The sequence below is a fragment of the Taudactylus pleione genome, unplaced genomic scaffold (assembly GCF_031769625.1).
Source record: "Taudactylus pleione unplaced genomic scaffold, aTauple2 ptg000033l, whole genome shotgun sequence".
Lineage (NCBI taxonomy): Eukaryota > Metazoa > Chordata > Amphibia > Anura > Myobatrachidae > Taudactylus > Taudactylus pleione.
The window spans coordinates 4,729,680-4,745,120 of record NW_028284435.1 but is presented as its reverse complement, the minus strand read 5'-3'; the positions used below and the strand labels follow the sequence as shown (position 1 = coordinate 4,745,120).

Genomic DNA, 15,441 nt, shown 5'->3' with positions numbered 1-15,441 from the left:
TGGGGGGGCCGCACAGCCCTCCATGTGCTCGCTAGAGGTAGCCTGACTGCCATTAGGTACCGAGATGAGGGCGCCCAAAGGAAACATCCTGAGAGACAAAAGGTATCTAATGCATAGAACCTTAAAAAGGTCTGGATGGAAGACCACGTGGCTGTCTTGCAAGGTTGAACAGCCCACTAGAAGGCCTTCCTGTGTGTAGCCCCTGAGATAGTCTTACGAAGCCATCTAGCCAATGTTTGTTTGTTGGCAGGCCATCCTTTCTTGTGAAAATCATTGAGCACAAATAAGGAGTCAGATTTCCGTAAGGAACTGGTACAGTCCACGTAAATCCTGAAAGCACGGACCACAGTCAAAGAGGCCTCACCTGCCGAGAGGACAGGTGACAAAGGCTGGTACAATAAGTTCCTGAATAAAAAGGAATTCAGAAACCCCCTTAGGAAGAAGCACAGGACAAGAGCGACTCACAGCCCTGTCTTGGTGAAATATGCAGAAGAGGGAGCCACCGGAAAGCGCCTCCATTCTGACACTCTCCTGGCAGATGCAAACGCCATAAGAAAGAGAGTCTAAGAAAGGTCTAACGAAACTAGTGGTTCAAACGGAGGCCAAGAACTACTGCCAAATCTCAAGGAGCCCCTAGGGGGGACAAAGGAAGGTAGAATACAGAGAACACCCTTACGAAAGGTCTGGATACCCGGGAGTGGAGCAATTCTACGCCGGAACCATACTGACAATGCCGATACCTGCACTTTCAGGGAAGCCAGGCGGAAGGCTAGACCCAATCCAGCCAGAAGGAATGCCAGGACTGGAAGTCCTAAACACTTGAGGATCGTAGCTACTGGTACGATACCATTAGAAATATGTATGCCACACTCTGTGGCAGATCCCACCAGAAGCTTACGCGCTCTAAGCATCCTCAAGATGACAGAGCCAAAGAATCCTTTGGATCTTAGTAGGGACGCAGTCAAAGACAGACAATCCAGGTCCGGGGAAAGGCAAGGACTCTGAGACAACAGGTCCAGACATTGAGGCATCATGAACAGTGTCGATGGAGAGACTCGAAAAACTAAATACCAGTTACGTCTGGGTCAAGCTGGAGCCACCAGCAGGATAGTACCTCCGTTTTGATTGAACTTCTGAAGAACTCGAGGAAGAAGGGAGACCAGAGGGAACAGGTACACAAATGGGAAGGTCCACTTCACTGACAATGCATCTCCGAAGGTCGCTTCATTACCTCCAGATCTGGACCCGTACACCGGCAGTTTGTGATTGTGTCGGGAGGCCATGAGGGCCACCTCCGGGAGGCCCCATCTGCTCACTAGGAGTTGATACACCTCTTGGCGAAGAGACCAGTCCCCGGGATGCACATCGTGAAGACTGAGGAAGTTCGCTTTCCAAATGAGAACTCCCGGAATGAACACTGCACAGATGGCCAGGGGGTGACCCTCGGCCCATGTCAGAATGTGTGACACTTCTGTCTCTGCTGCCCGACTTCGAGTGCCTCCTCGACCGATGTCCAACAGCCCTGAAAGGAGTGCGGACCGGTCACAGCACCCCAGCCCCGGAGACTGGCGTCCGTTGTAAGGACTACCCAGTCCGGGATCCAAAAAGGGGTGACCCTTGGTTAGATGAGATGGCTATAGCCACCCAGATAGAGACAGACACACCTCCGGTGAGAGCATTATCGTCTGAACCTTGATCCGATGGAGAAACCCGTTCCACCTGGAGAGGATCAGTTTTTGCAAAGGCCTGGAATGGAACTGAGCATATTCCACCATGTCGAAGGTGGACACCATGGATTCCAGAACCAGCTTTACTGAGTGTATGGACACTCGTCGACTGTGCACTCGTAGTTGAAGAGTGGAGATCTTGTCTGATGTCAGAAAGATTCTCTGATCCTGAGAATCCCGCAGTGTTCCCAGATGAATCATTCTTTGTGAGGGAATCAGGGAAGACTTTTTCCCAGTTGATTAACCATCCGTGCTTATGAAGGAAAGCAATGGTTAACTGGAAATGGCTTTGAAGCACCTCTGGGGATCCTTCTAAGAGCAAGAGGCCATCCAGATACAGTAGCAGTCAGATACCCTGTGCATGTGGGCATTCATAAAAGCCATAATTCTGGTAAACCCTGGTGGGGCTGTGGACAGTCCAAAGGGCAGAGCCTGAAAATTGGAAGTGTTGCTGTGGCATAGCAACCCGGAGATAACGCTGATGAGAGGGTGCTATAGGTACATGTAGGTATGCGTCCTGAATATCTAGGGATACCATAAAGTCCCCAGGCTCCATAGCTAAGATGATGGAGCGTAGGGTTTCCATCCTGAACCTAGGCACCTTTAGGAATTTGTTCAGGGATTTGAGATTGAGGATAGGCCAATGAGACCCATTCGGCTTCTGAACCAGAAAGAAAGTAGAATAACCAGTCCCTCGCTGAGATAGTGGGACTGGCATAATAACCCCTGCTTACAGCAAGGACTGTATAGCTTTCTGGATTTGTAAGGCCTTGTTCGGGTCTGAAGGAGGGCCTGTGTAGAAAAACAGGTGGAGAAGATATCTGAAAAATGAGAGGGCAAACCCATGAGAGACCCCATCTCTTACCCAAGCATCCGTGGTGGTTTGACACCAGCACTGGGTGAACTGAAGAAGTCGGCATCTCACTCTGGGATCCCCCAGATGAAGGCCTGTCCCATCATGCTGAGGGTTATCCTCAGGTTTAGAAGCAGGGCATCTGGTGTTCCAGGTTTGCTTGGTTCTGGGTATGGCGACCCTCGTGTAGACCGACTGCCTAGGAAAGGACTGGCCTTTTGGCTTTCCTTGGGATATAGATATAGTCCGCGGCCTTGTAGTGGAAGTAGCTGAAGGCAGAAATTTGTGATGCTGCCAACATTGCTACAACCTTGATAAGGTCAGGGCCAAACAAGATTTCCCCCTTATAGGGTAATCCTTTAAGGCCTATCTTGGAATCCACAACTACCGTCCATGAGCGCAGCCACAGGGTATGGCGGGCGGATACCATCGCGGACGAAACCCTGGAGGTTAGGAGACTAGCATCCAATGTTACTCCTTCAACATAGTAAACTGCATCTTGAATGTGAGCAACAAAAGACATCTGATCCCCAGAAGTTCTGAGGGATAAAAGTTTTCAAATGCATCAGCCCAGCTCTCTATAGCGTTAGCCACCCATGCAATAGCCACGGTTGAATGGACAACAGCTGATTTCAGGCAAGCTTCCAAACGAATAACATAGGAATCACCTCCTGTGGTGGATTCTCATTACTTGCAATGACCCTCAGGGAATGGGTAACATGAGGCCAAACGTTTTTGTGATACCTCTTATCTGGCGATTGCCAGACCTCCGCCATGTGAACCACCCGCTGGTCAGAGAGGGGAAAAACACTAACTTGCTTAAACTGAGGGCGATTTGATTTAGGTGCAGGTTCGACATCCTCTATAACTAAGAAGGACCTGACAGCCAGCACCAAAACAGGGATATCAATACTTGATTTGGGCTCCCCCTCGTGATGAAGGAATAGGAGTCAGACACATCATCCATCTCTCTCTTATCTGACAATCTGTGTTAGACAGCAGTGCAGACTGGAAAGACACCACAGGGCATTTAGACGCTTTCTTAGTTTGTCCTTCTCTAACATGGTCTGAAAAGGCCGTAGCTTAGAAAAGACATCCACCCAGGGTGGCGTTGCGGTAATCCCTACGAGGGAAATTACAGACTGTTGTGGTGCCTGAGGGGATTGCATGTACTGTGAAAAACCCTGGTAGGGAGCGACAGTCTGTGTCACAGGAGTAGACTGCAAAAAAACTGCGAGATACCCTGAGAGGGAATGATAGCATGTTGAAGTAACCCCAAGTGGGTTACAACTGTTGGTGCCACCAGGCGATCCACAATGGAGGCCAGGGTCTGAGCTGAGAAAAAAAAAACACCCAAGGGGGGTCCTTTAAGGGGCCCGGCACCTGATGGCACCTTATGCATAACCCATCCTGCGTCAAATCCTCCTCACTCACACCTGCAGCACATGAGTTGCAGGATAGCAAAATTGGTGCAGTATTGTGCTCCATTTCCTGGTCAGACATATCTGACCAACAATTATTGTGGCAATATCAGGACTAGCTGCAGGGACCCACTATCAGCGTATGCCAGTGGTTCCCAAACTGTGCGCCGCGGCAACCTGGGGTGCCTCAGGACACTTGCAGGGGTGTCTCAGCTTGGTGGTTCAGCACCAAATCAAATTATTTATGGCCAATGTAATGTAAATATGTGGACAAACAGAAGCGCAAACCTGTCACCCACTACATAACTGAACCTATGGATGACAGGTAAGCACAATTTACTTCACTACATTTTTTCTGAATTTCTCAATTACAAACTTTTGGTTTAGGGGTGCCGTGAAAACAATTCTGATGCACTAGGGTGCCGCGATTCAAAAAAGTTTGGGAACCACTGGCGTATGCAACACACAGTTCCACCTAAAATATGGCAACACGCAGCAGTATGTGACCAACCTCACAAATATTGACAAGTATATATATGTGAGGCCTCAGAACCACCCTAAGTGCACCTGTATTAGGGCAGATTGTAAAGAAAAGGGGTAGATATAAACTGACAGTTGAGAGAAAAAGCACAGACAGTCAGCGCTAGCATAAGTCACATACAATGCAGATATATATATATATATATATATATATTTATTGTGACACAGTTAGGTTAGTGGGTCCCTCTCCTGGGTAGAGGACGCCTTCCTTTCACACACAGCAGCTGGGAAACAGTACGCCAGACTGGATGCAAGTACAAGCTGGTCGGCGCCAGTCTTTATTGTGCAATGTCAGAAATAACACAAAGAAAACATAAACGTAAATCCTAGCCCTGTCGGGGCACTAACTTCACAGGTAGTTCCCTCACTACCAGAACCTGGCAGGGCCTAATGCCCTCACCAGCAACAAAAGCACAGCACAACACTTACAGTTAAGTTTTAAAGTGTCTCTGAGCAAACTCCCTGTCTGCTCTCCCAGGTGAGACACTCAGCCCTAAACACATTAGGCTTATATTGGCCACTCTCAGGTGGAAATCCTAACAAGCCTGTTACCAGGCTGCGAGAACCAAAACCTGGAGTGGCCGTGGGCGGAGCCCTCCCTCTCCTCTCACCCACAACCCCCAGGTCCCAAACCGGCTTTTCAAAAAGCCGAGACTCAAGCCTGCTACACTGCAGACTTTCTCCTGGGGATTTTAAACACATAGGACAGGAATCTGGGATAAATGTCCCTGTCACAGACCACTTTACCAGTGATCCTATCACAATATATATATATATATATATATATATATATATATATATATACACACACACACACACACACACACACACACAAGGTAAGCGGCACTCATCCGGATTTCATGACAACAACAAAGTCAGGTTGATCTTCACCGTTTCGGAATTTAATCAGTCATCAGGAAGAATATATAACATACAAAACACACTAAAAAGAAAGTAGACTCGATCTCACGGACTACTCTCTTGAACTGCGGTTCAGACTAGTAAATCTGTAAATCGTCTCCATTGGGTACATGAATTCAATACAGCAGACAAACTGATCAAACAATCAGCTAGATCCTTGTGGCCTGTAATACAACAGGATAAAGACCTAAAGAAATAAAAATATTCTCTCATCATGTACTGCTACAAGCGAGGTAGAAACTTGAGAGACATGACTGTTAGAACAGACATATCGAAGAGATTGCCTTCCAATACTCAGAGTAAACGGTGTGGATGTTATAAATGTTTGGGCTGCACTACATGCAGTTACATGCTTCAAACCAAAGTGTTTTTTCATCCACATACTGGGGTCAAATTTATGATCCGTCATCCATTGACCTGCTCAAGCACTCATGTGGTCTATCTAATTAAGTGCCCATGTGGCTTGTGCTACGTGGGTAAGACAATCCGTGCTTTTAAGGAGAGAATGGCCCTCCATCAGTGGCAATCCAGGGAGCACTTCGCAACAAAAAGGATACAGACCAACCAGTAGCGAGACATTTCTTGTTAGCTAAACATAGTTTAGCGACATCTTTTAATGATATCATAGATCATGTGCCAGAGGACATACGAGGTGGAGATAGAGGAAAGAGACTGCTCCAGTTAGAGACCCAGTGAATTCACAGACTTGACATGGTGTCTCCACGAGGTTTAAATGAACATCTTAAGTATAGTGCCTTATAGGACTTCTAGTGTATGAATGAGCATCTCCATCTCCTTTGTATGTGCTCATGACGGGTTAACTCAGACCATCCTTTTTTTGATATAATTATGACACTATTTCATGCTGCTTATACAGATGATTTTTGTATATGATCTCCATCTTCTGTTGTCCCATATCACTTTTGTTTATATTCAACTTTGTGGTATGCTATTTCCAGGGACTGTTGGAACATACTTGTGCTGCTACAGAGTATGGTATTTTATTGATATAATATATAACACTGTTGGAACATTGAGGATATTGATTTATGTACCAATGGTGATGTTTCAGTAATTACTCACTTTAGAGAAACTATTTCTAGATTTACCGATATCTGTATATGATTTAATTACAGTGATGTATCCATTTTGCCATTCCGTTACAATTTTTTACTTATGCGCTTTTATTGTTTTAGCTGCTAACAGAGGGAACATAGTAGTGTTTACATCGCTGCCATGGTTACGGACGCAGTTGAGCGTCACACCCCGGATGTTCACTGTTGGAGGTTAAGTCTACGATGGCGGGCGGTCTCTCCCGGCCCCCGAGCCTGGTGCGCGATCGGTGGCGGGTCTAGTTCTTGAGAACATGTTATATATGTCATATATTCTTCCCGATGACGGATTAAATTCCGAAACGTTGAAGATCAACTTGAATTTGTTGTTGTCATTATTGAATCCGGATGAGTGCCGCTTACCTTGTTTTCTGCATATCTCTTCTTGCTGTGCACCACGGTGGTTGTATTAGTCTATAGGAGTGCCTTCCCACAGATTATATAAATAAAAGTAGACTTCTCCTGTATGGGTGCATGCGAGCACCGGGCCAGTGAGGAAAAGAAGGAAGCGGCACTCGCAAGACTGTAGGTCAAAACGTGTTTAGATGAACAAAAGCATTAGTACAGAAATAGGTCGACGTTTCAAGGCTCTAAAGCCTTTTCATCAGGACTGTACATACCTGATGGGCTGCGAACTCTGGAGATAGTTTCACTATCAGAAATCATGAAAACAAAATAAAATTAAATAGCCTTAGGGGCTGCTATTCAGCCCCTCTGCGATAACAGTGACCCGACTCCAGCCTGGCCCCAACTCCAACTGAGGTGTCTCTGGCTCGGGGGGCGGGGTTATAGGGAGAGTGGGCCCAGTGCATCCTGGGAGCTGAAAGCTTTAACTGCGTGGTGCCCGGATTTGGTTCCCCAACCTAAACCCCAAGGTCTTCCTGTGGAGCCTATGGACCCTGAAGAAGAAACATCGCATTGCCGTACTTACTACACGATCTAGCATACGACGATGTGCGATGTGTCGTTAGATTTTGCATGTAAGAACACTGCAACAGCCGTGGAATCATCCCATCTAATGTGCAGCACAACTAATGGGACGATTCAATGAACGACGGATTAGGCATACACACTATACGATGCAGCAGTCCGATTCGTGTCGTAATGATACTTATTGAAAGATAAATGGTATAATGTGTACCCAGCTTTAGAGGCCCAGTTGTATGCATCTTTTTCAAAATCAATGTCTGTGGGATCTGGTTCCTCCAGTGAAATCAGCATTAGATTATTTAGTGTGTTCTGCTTCATTCGATTCCTTAAACAGGTTTTAATTAGTTTTAGAGCAGAAAATCCTTTCACATTCAGCTGTGCTTACAGGTGTAGTCAGCCCAATAGCAGCTATTGTTTCTAAATTTGGAAAAGAATCTTCGAGCTCAGTTATTGTTGAAAATGTATGCATTATTTATATTTGTAAGACTCTAGCTCAAACAATTTTGATGATGCTGCCCAAAAGCTTTTTGGACACAAATACATTTTTTAACAGTCCCCAAATACTACCCCATTGGCTGTTTGGACACAGATAACCAGCCCCACTTGCTAGCTGCAGATGAATGGCAGTGCTGCCCAGTTACTGCCCTACTTGCTGGCTGGACTGATAGTAAGCTAAGTTACTGGATTGATAGCCAGCACAGATACTGCTTACTTACTGGCTGTACAAATATTTTATATTTGCATATTTCTACTCTTAGGGGTCAATCCCATAAGGTGCGAATTGCGCGTAGCGAGTTTGTTTCTTGAATCTCGCACACTTCGCATCGATGCACACTCCCGACAAGTCTCCAATCCAATTAAAAATGCCTATTTGCATTGCTCACCGGGAAGGTTTGCAAACTGACTGCCAAATGAGATTTGAGAGAAGTGCATGAAAAAGTGGGGAGACCATCCTGGACCCCCCAAAATTTATAATTTGGTTAGCAGGACCGTATAGAAGGCTGTTTGTGGACATTAGGAAGGTACTGTAGGTTTTTAAATGGTGTGAAATGGCTGATTTGTGCTTTTTTCTTAAAAATGATTAAAAAAAACAAAAAACTTTTTTCGTTTAATCTCAAACTAATTAAACTAGTTAAATGAAATAACTTCCAATTGCCTAATTAGTCATTAAGGGGGTGTCCAATGGGGTCGCCACAGTGTTCCGACATTTTAACCTTAAAATAAAGATTTTCCTTTCCATCTCAGGGAATGCAAATGAATTCAGACTGACTGATTCCGTACGAGTTGTTAATTGGATTTCAAAATGAATTCGTTATGCGAATTCGAAGAGAAAATAGCAACTCGCACCTCGTAATTCGCACCCAATTGGATTGACCCCTTAATATGATTTGTACCAGAGGTACCCAAACTCCACCATTACAGTCCACGTTTTAAGGATATCCAAGCATGAGCACAGGTGACTTAATTAGTACCATAGTGAATTTGATTTAACCATCTGGACCTCAGAATGGATATCATTGAAACCTGAAGTGCTATGGTAGAGTTCGGGAACCTCTGCTATGTTCCATTTAGTTTTCAGCCATCTAATAATTACTGTCTAATTCTAACCTGTAGTCTTAGTTGCCGAACATCCTCCTGGCACTCTTCTTCTTGCCAGTGCTTCTTCAAATATTCTTCAACATTGTCATGTATATAAGGAAACAAGATGTCCTGTGGGTAAATAACACAACAGATTATTTTACATTGAAGTAGCTGTTAAAATAGGTTGAATAATATAGCAATTAGGGCTCAATATTAAAAATATTTTTCACAGAGCACTTTTTAATATTAGCAAGACTATGTCAACAGAATCTAGACAAGTAACAATTGGAAGTTATATTAAAGACTAACAACTGATGCTAAAAATTCATTCAAGGTACAGGAAACTTTTTTTTATTCATTACGGATTAAAAAAAAAAAAAAGTAAGAAATAGTATAAAATTCCTAGTGAATGGTGCAAAAACAAAAGCAGCCTATATGAGTCAACATGTGAAATCTCACAAAAATTCAATACAATTAAATGAACAGACAAAATGGAATATGTGACTCAAAAGAAAGGCGCCAGTGAAAAAAATATAGTGAATATTACGTTCCTGGAACAACACGTGTCCGTGATGGAAGTCTGGAGAAATCTTCCTTCTTTATCCTCCAGTGTACATAAAAGTCATAAAAAACACACACAAAAATAAAAGATAAGTGTAATACAGTTTTATGTTACACAGTATGTAAATTGTTCGTTGTAGAGAAGATAATTCATTCAATAGAGTGCAGGCGTATCCCAACTTACACTCAATTGTGTATTTTCATATATCAAAAGGTTTCTTTAATATCACCCCTTTGTGAAAAGGGCTATACGACAAAAAAACAGGAAAATGGAAGAAGAAAGGTGGCATACCCTACTCCTCACTATAAGGGTGTAGGGTTGAAACACATCAAGGTATCTTTAAAAAGCCTTCACAAACTAGGGGCGTACCCCACTCACGGTAGATATAGACGACTTCAAACATATAAAGGTTTCTTTATCATTTTTCTTAGTAGTTTTCATATACAGCCACTCTCTGATGTAACAGGAAAAAAAGGCTGTTCACACTCGTGGTACTGTCAGTGCATTTCGGCCTGTGGTAGGCCGTTATCAAGACGTCTGGTTTTGGGTCGTATAGCCCTTTTCACACAGGGGTGATATTAAAGAAACTTTTTGATATATGAAAATACACAATTGATTGTGAGTTGGGGTACGCCTGCACCCTACAGAATGAATTATCTTCTCTACAACGAACAATTTACACACTATGTAACATAAAACTGTACTACACATCTTTTTTTTGTGTTTTTTATGACTTTTATGTACACTGGAGGAAAAAGAAGGAAGATTTCTCCAGACTTCCATCACGGACACATGTGTTGTTCCAGGAACGTAATATTCACTATATATTTTTTTCACTAGCGCCTTTCTTTTGAGTCACATATTCCATTTTGTTATTTTTTTTTTGTTTTTTTAAATGAACAGAGTTTTATGGTAAAACTTACCTTGGTTAACTCCACAGGGAGGTGTAGGTGGGACCTGGAGGACCAGACACCAACAGCAAAGCTTTTCAATCTCAGGATGCTCCGGTCCTTCCCCCTACACCCCGCCCACAGCCTGAGGGCTCTTCAGTTTTGTTAACAAGCCCAAGGCAAGAGCAGGATAGGAGAGAAGGAAGACTGGTACACTGAAGAAACACACTCTCACACAGAGAAGGAAACAAGTGACCAGGAGAAGAAACCCATAGAAGCTAGGAGCGTCAGGGCGGGTGCCCTGTGGACCCTATGGACTCTATGGACTCTGAAGAAAGAGTTAACCAAGGTAAGTTTTACCATAACTCTCCTATTCTTCTTCAGGCTCCATAGGGCTCAACAGGGAGACAATAGGGATGTCCCAAAGCAGTTGTTCAAGGGCGGGAACGCTCCTGAACTGATCGGAGAACTCTAAGAAAGGTGTGGACAGAAGACCAGGTGGCTGCCTTGCATAGCTGCTCAGCTGAGGCGCCATGCCAGGATGCCCACGAGGGACCCAGAGAGCGAGTAGAATGAGCAGAGTTGTAGTTGGCACAGGAAGGCCCGTATGTAAGCCTGTGAGATAGTCATGTGGAATCCATATAGGACAAAGAGGGAGTCCGATTACCAGATGGAAGCAGTACGGTCCACATAGATCTTTAGAACATGGACCACATCCAAAGAGGCCTCACCTGCGAGAGGTCTGGTGAATTAAATTTCCTCATTCAGGTGGAAGCGATAAACCACCTTGGGAGGGAAGCCTGGGCGTGTTCGAAGAACTGCCCTGTCCTGATGAAATATCAAAAAGGGGGAGCGACATTAAAACACCTCTAAATCCGATACCCTACGGTCAAATGTTATAGCCAGGAGAAACAGAGTCTTCATAGGGAGCCATTTGACATCCACTGATTCCAGAGGTTCGATTGGAGGTTCCTGAAGTGCTTGGAGCACCATTGACAAATCCCATGGAGTCATAGGAGGAACAAAGGGAGATTGTATTCGTAGAACACACTGCATGAACGTGTGAACATACAGTGTAGGAGCAAATTTGCGCTGAAACCAGATCGACAAAGTAGAGACCTTCACTTTCAGAGATGCTAGGCGGAGGCCTAGATCCAATCCAGCTTGAAGAAAGGCAAGAGTTCTAGAAACCTTAAAGACCTGAGGGTCATAGTTTCTTGGAACACACCACTGGAAATATGTATGCCATATTCTTTGGTAAACCCTGACTGTGCTTTTAGCATGGTCTGGACCACAGAGCTGGAAAAACCCTTAGCCGTTAGGAGGGATGTCTCAAGAGCCAAGCGGTTAAAGACAGACAAGCTAGGTCCGGATGTAGACATGGACCCTGAGACAACAGGTCTACTCATAGAGAAAGCTGAAGAGGTACATCTACGGAGAGCCTTTGAAGATCGGAGTACAAGTGACGTCTGGGCCAGGCTGGAAGCTATTAACATGACTGTGCCTCCCTCCTGTCTGAACTTTCGAAGCACTCAAGGAAGCAGGGATATTGGAATGGAGATATAAATGGAAGTTCCATTTCACTGCATCTATGAAGGCCGCGTCGGTGTCCTTTGTTCTGGCTCCATAATTTGGAAGTTTGTTGTGGTGTCTGGAGGCCATGAGATCCACCTCTGGAAGACTCCATTTGTCCACTAGAAGCTGAAAGACTTCTGGATGTAAAGACCTTTCTCCTGCATGCACGTTGTGACGGTTGAGGAAATCCGCCTCCCAATTGAGAATCCCCGGGATGTACACTGCGGAGATGGCTGGGAGATTGCGGGACACTTCTATCATTGCTGACTGACTTCGAGTGCCCCCTTGGTGATTGAGGTAGCCCATAGCTGTGGCATTGTCAGACTGTACTTGTACTGACCTGTTTTTCAGAATATTCTGAGCCAGAGTGAGAGCTCTGTAGATGGCTTGAAGTTCCAGGATGTTTATTGGCAACACTGCCTCAACTGTGGGCCATCAGCCCTGCAAGGAGTACTGGCCGGTTACTGCGCCCCACCCTCTGAGGCTTGCGTCCATGGTGAGAAGAGTCCAGTTCGGGATCCAAAAAGGACGACCTAGGTTCAAATAGGAAGTCTGTAGCCACTAGGCTAGGGACAGGCAAACCTCTGGGGGGGAGGCTCATTGTCTGGGATTTGAGCAGATGGGGTAGCCCGTTCCACCTGGAGAGGATCAGGTGTTGGAGGGGCCTGGAATAAAACTGGGCGAACTCCATCATGTCGAAGGTGGACACCATTAATCCCAAGGCCTGCATTGTAGAGTGAATCGACACTCTGCGATTGTGAAGCAGTCTGCCTAGTCTGTGCTGTAGTGCTGAAATCTTGTCCGCTGTAACGAAGATTCTCTAAATTCCAGAGTCGAGGAAGGCTCCCAAATGTTCCATCCTTTGAGAGGGTGTAAGGGAAGACTTTTACCAGTTTATCAGCCAACCGTGCCTCAGGAGAGTTTGCCAACAGCAAGAGGTAGTCTAAGTATGGGAGCAGTCTGATCCCTTGACGATGAAGAGAGGCCGCCATAACTGCCATGATCTTGGTAAAGACCCGAGGGGCCGTTGAGAGGCCAAACGGCAGAGCCTGGAATTGGTCATTTTGCTGCAGTATAGCAAACTGGAGATATTGTTGATGAGAAGGCGCTATAGGTACATGTAGGTAAGCGTCCTGAATGTCTAGGGATACCATAAAATCTTCAGGCTCCATAGCTATGATAATAGAACGGAGGATTTCCATACAAAACCTGGGCACCCTGATAAACGTGATCAGAGACTTGAGGTTGAGGATAGACCGATGAGACCCATTGGGCTTATGAACTAAGAAAGGGGTAGAATAATAGCTCTTGCACCATTGTGAGGAGGAGACCTGAATTATTACTCCTGAATTCAGTAAGGACTGAATGGCTTTTTGGAACAGCAGGGCCTTGGTTGAGTCCGATGTAGGTCCTGTGCAAAAGAACTGTTGGGGAGGAGGTCGTCTCAGGAAGGAAAGGTAGTATCTGTGGGAGACCACTTCTCTTACCCAGGCATTTGACGTGGTTTGATGCCAAACTTGGGCAAATTGAAGAAGTCTGCCTCCCACCCAGGGAGAGGCCCGCCCCGTCAGGCTGCAGGCTTGTCCTCAGACTTGGCAGGTGGAACTCTAGTAGCCCAGGCTTGTTTGGCCCTAGGCTTGGAGGCCTTGGCTGATGTCTGTTGCCGTGGAAAAGACTGACCCCTTGGCTTTGCCTTGAAGGCGAAAGGACCGAAAGGATGACGTCTGCGGCTTTGTATTATATGCAGAGGGCAGGAACGCCGTCTTGTTAGTTGCCAAAGTAGTCACAATTTTATCCAATTCTGGACCAGAACGGATGTCTCCTGCATAAGGCAGAGACTCTAGAGCCCATTTTGATTCTGAATCTGCTTTCCAGGAACGTAGCCAAAGAAAAAGGCGGGCCACTACCGAAGTGGCAGATATTCTGGAGACCAGGACAGCCGTGTTCATAGCTGAGTAGCTAAGTAGGAGGCTGCAGCTCTAATGTGAAATATGTAGGACAGCTGTTCCCTCGAAGCATCAGGGGGAAAAGTCTTTTCTAGAGCCTCTGCCCAACTCTCAATGGCTTTTGCCACCCAGGCCGTAGCCCTAGCAGGACAAGTAATAGCTCCTGTAAGAGAGTATATAGAAGCATCTATAGGTCTATCTGTGGTCTCCTTCAAGGAGGTTGCAGTATGAATGGGCAAGGTAGCATTTATTTATTTTTTTAACCAGACGTGTTACATGAGAATCCACTGTTGGGGGAACTTCCCATTTAGTACAATCAGTAGATGGAAGTGGATAAAAGGAACTGAACAGTTTTGGAATTCGAAACCTTTTACTGGGCATATTCCAAGCTTCACTCATGTGATCAGATAGCTGGTGATGAAACTCTGGTAAAACAAACTTCTGTCGCTTAAAAAGTGCATGTTTTTTCTTAGGAGTGGGTTTATCCTTGTAGAATACTTTTAACAGCTCTCACAAGAGCAGGTATATTTAGTGCAGAGGGTGGCTCCTCTTCTCCTGAGATGGTCAGAGTGAGAGAGATCTGCGTCTTCTCCCTCTCCAGATAATATCTTAGAATCAGATAACTGTGTGGATTGGGAAGATATCATAGTATGTTTAGTAGGCTTAATAGAACCCCTTTCACATCGCAAAAGTAACCTGGGATATTGCCGGGTCGAGGTGCAGTGTGAACGCGCCAACAGAAAACTTGCCGGGTTCAGCAACTCGCCATTTCAACCCTGCAATCGACCAGAATTGAACTCTGGAACAAGCCACGTTGATGTGCAGTATGAAAAGGCCCTACCCTGGACTCGGCAAACAACGCTGATTGGATGTTCCTGGGTCTCACCTAATGATCTCAGCAGCCAGACACACAGGCAGCACACTGCAAACAACAGCAGAGGCAGCATTCCGGCAGTCTGAAGGAGGTTAATATCACTACAGTTATGGCTAATTGGAGTGATGAAGAAGTGAACTGTACACTATGCTGCCAGAAGCTGCATCATGCTCTCATTGGCTGACTCAAACAGCAGTAAAGCACAAACTCAGGGCTACACAGTGGCAATCCATCAGCCATGATTCCTGCAATGCTGCGAGCAGTCCCCATCCCTCAAGTCAGGGGTGGGGAACCTTTTTTCTGCCGAGAGCCATTTTGATATATATATAACATTATTTGCGGGCCCGGTGCAGGCCATGCTCCCTTCATGTGACGACACATAGGACGGGGCCACAAACTCCGGTGATTACAGCAATGCCCGAAGCATCCTGACAATGCTCTGGCTAGATGTAAGGGCAGCGGTGTGACCATCTGAAGCGTCCTAAGGATGCTCTTGGCGGCACTGCTGA

General features: G+C 45.5%; 1 protein-coding gene across 1 annotated transcript in view; it reads right to left on the bottom strand.

Moving 5' to 3' along the window:
- ENOPH1 (enolase-phosphatase 1) overlaps positions 1-15,441 on the bottom strand; it is a 71,865-nt gene that overhangs the window by 47,491 nt on the left and 8,933 nt on the right. Inside the window, exon 2 of the mRNA XM_088452115.1 lies at positions 9,113-9,214. Within this exon, the coding sequence (XP_088308241.1) occupies positions 9,113-9,214 (102 nt within the window). The remainder of the gene's footprint in view (positions 1-9,112; positions 9,215-15,441) is intronic.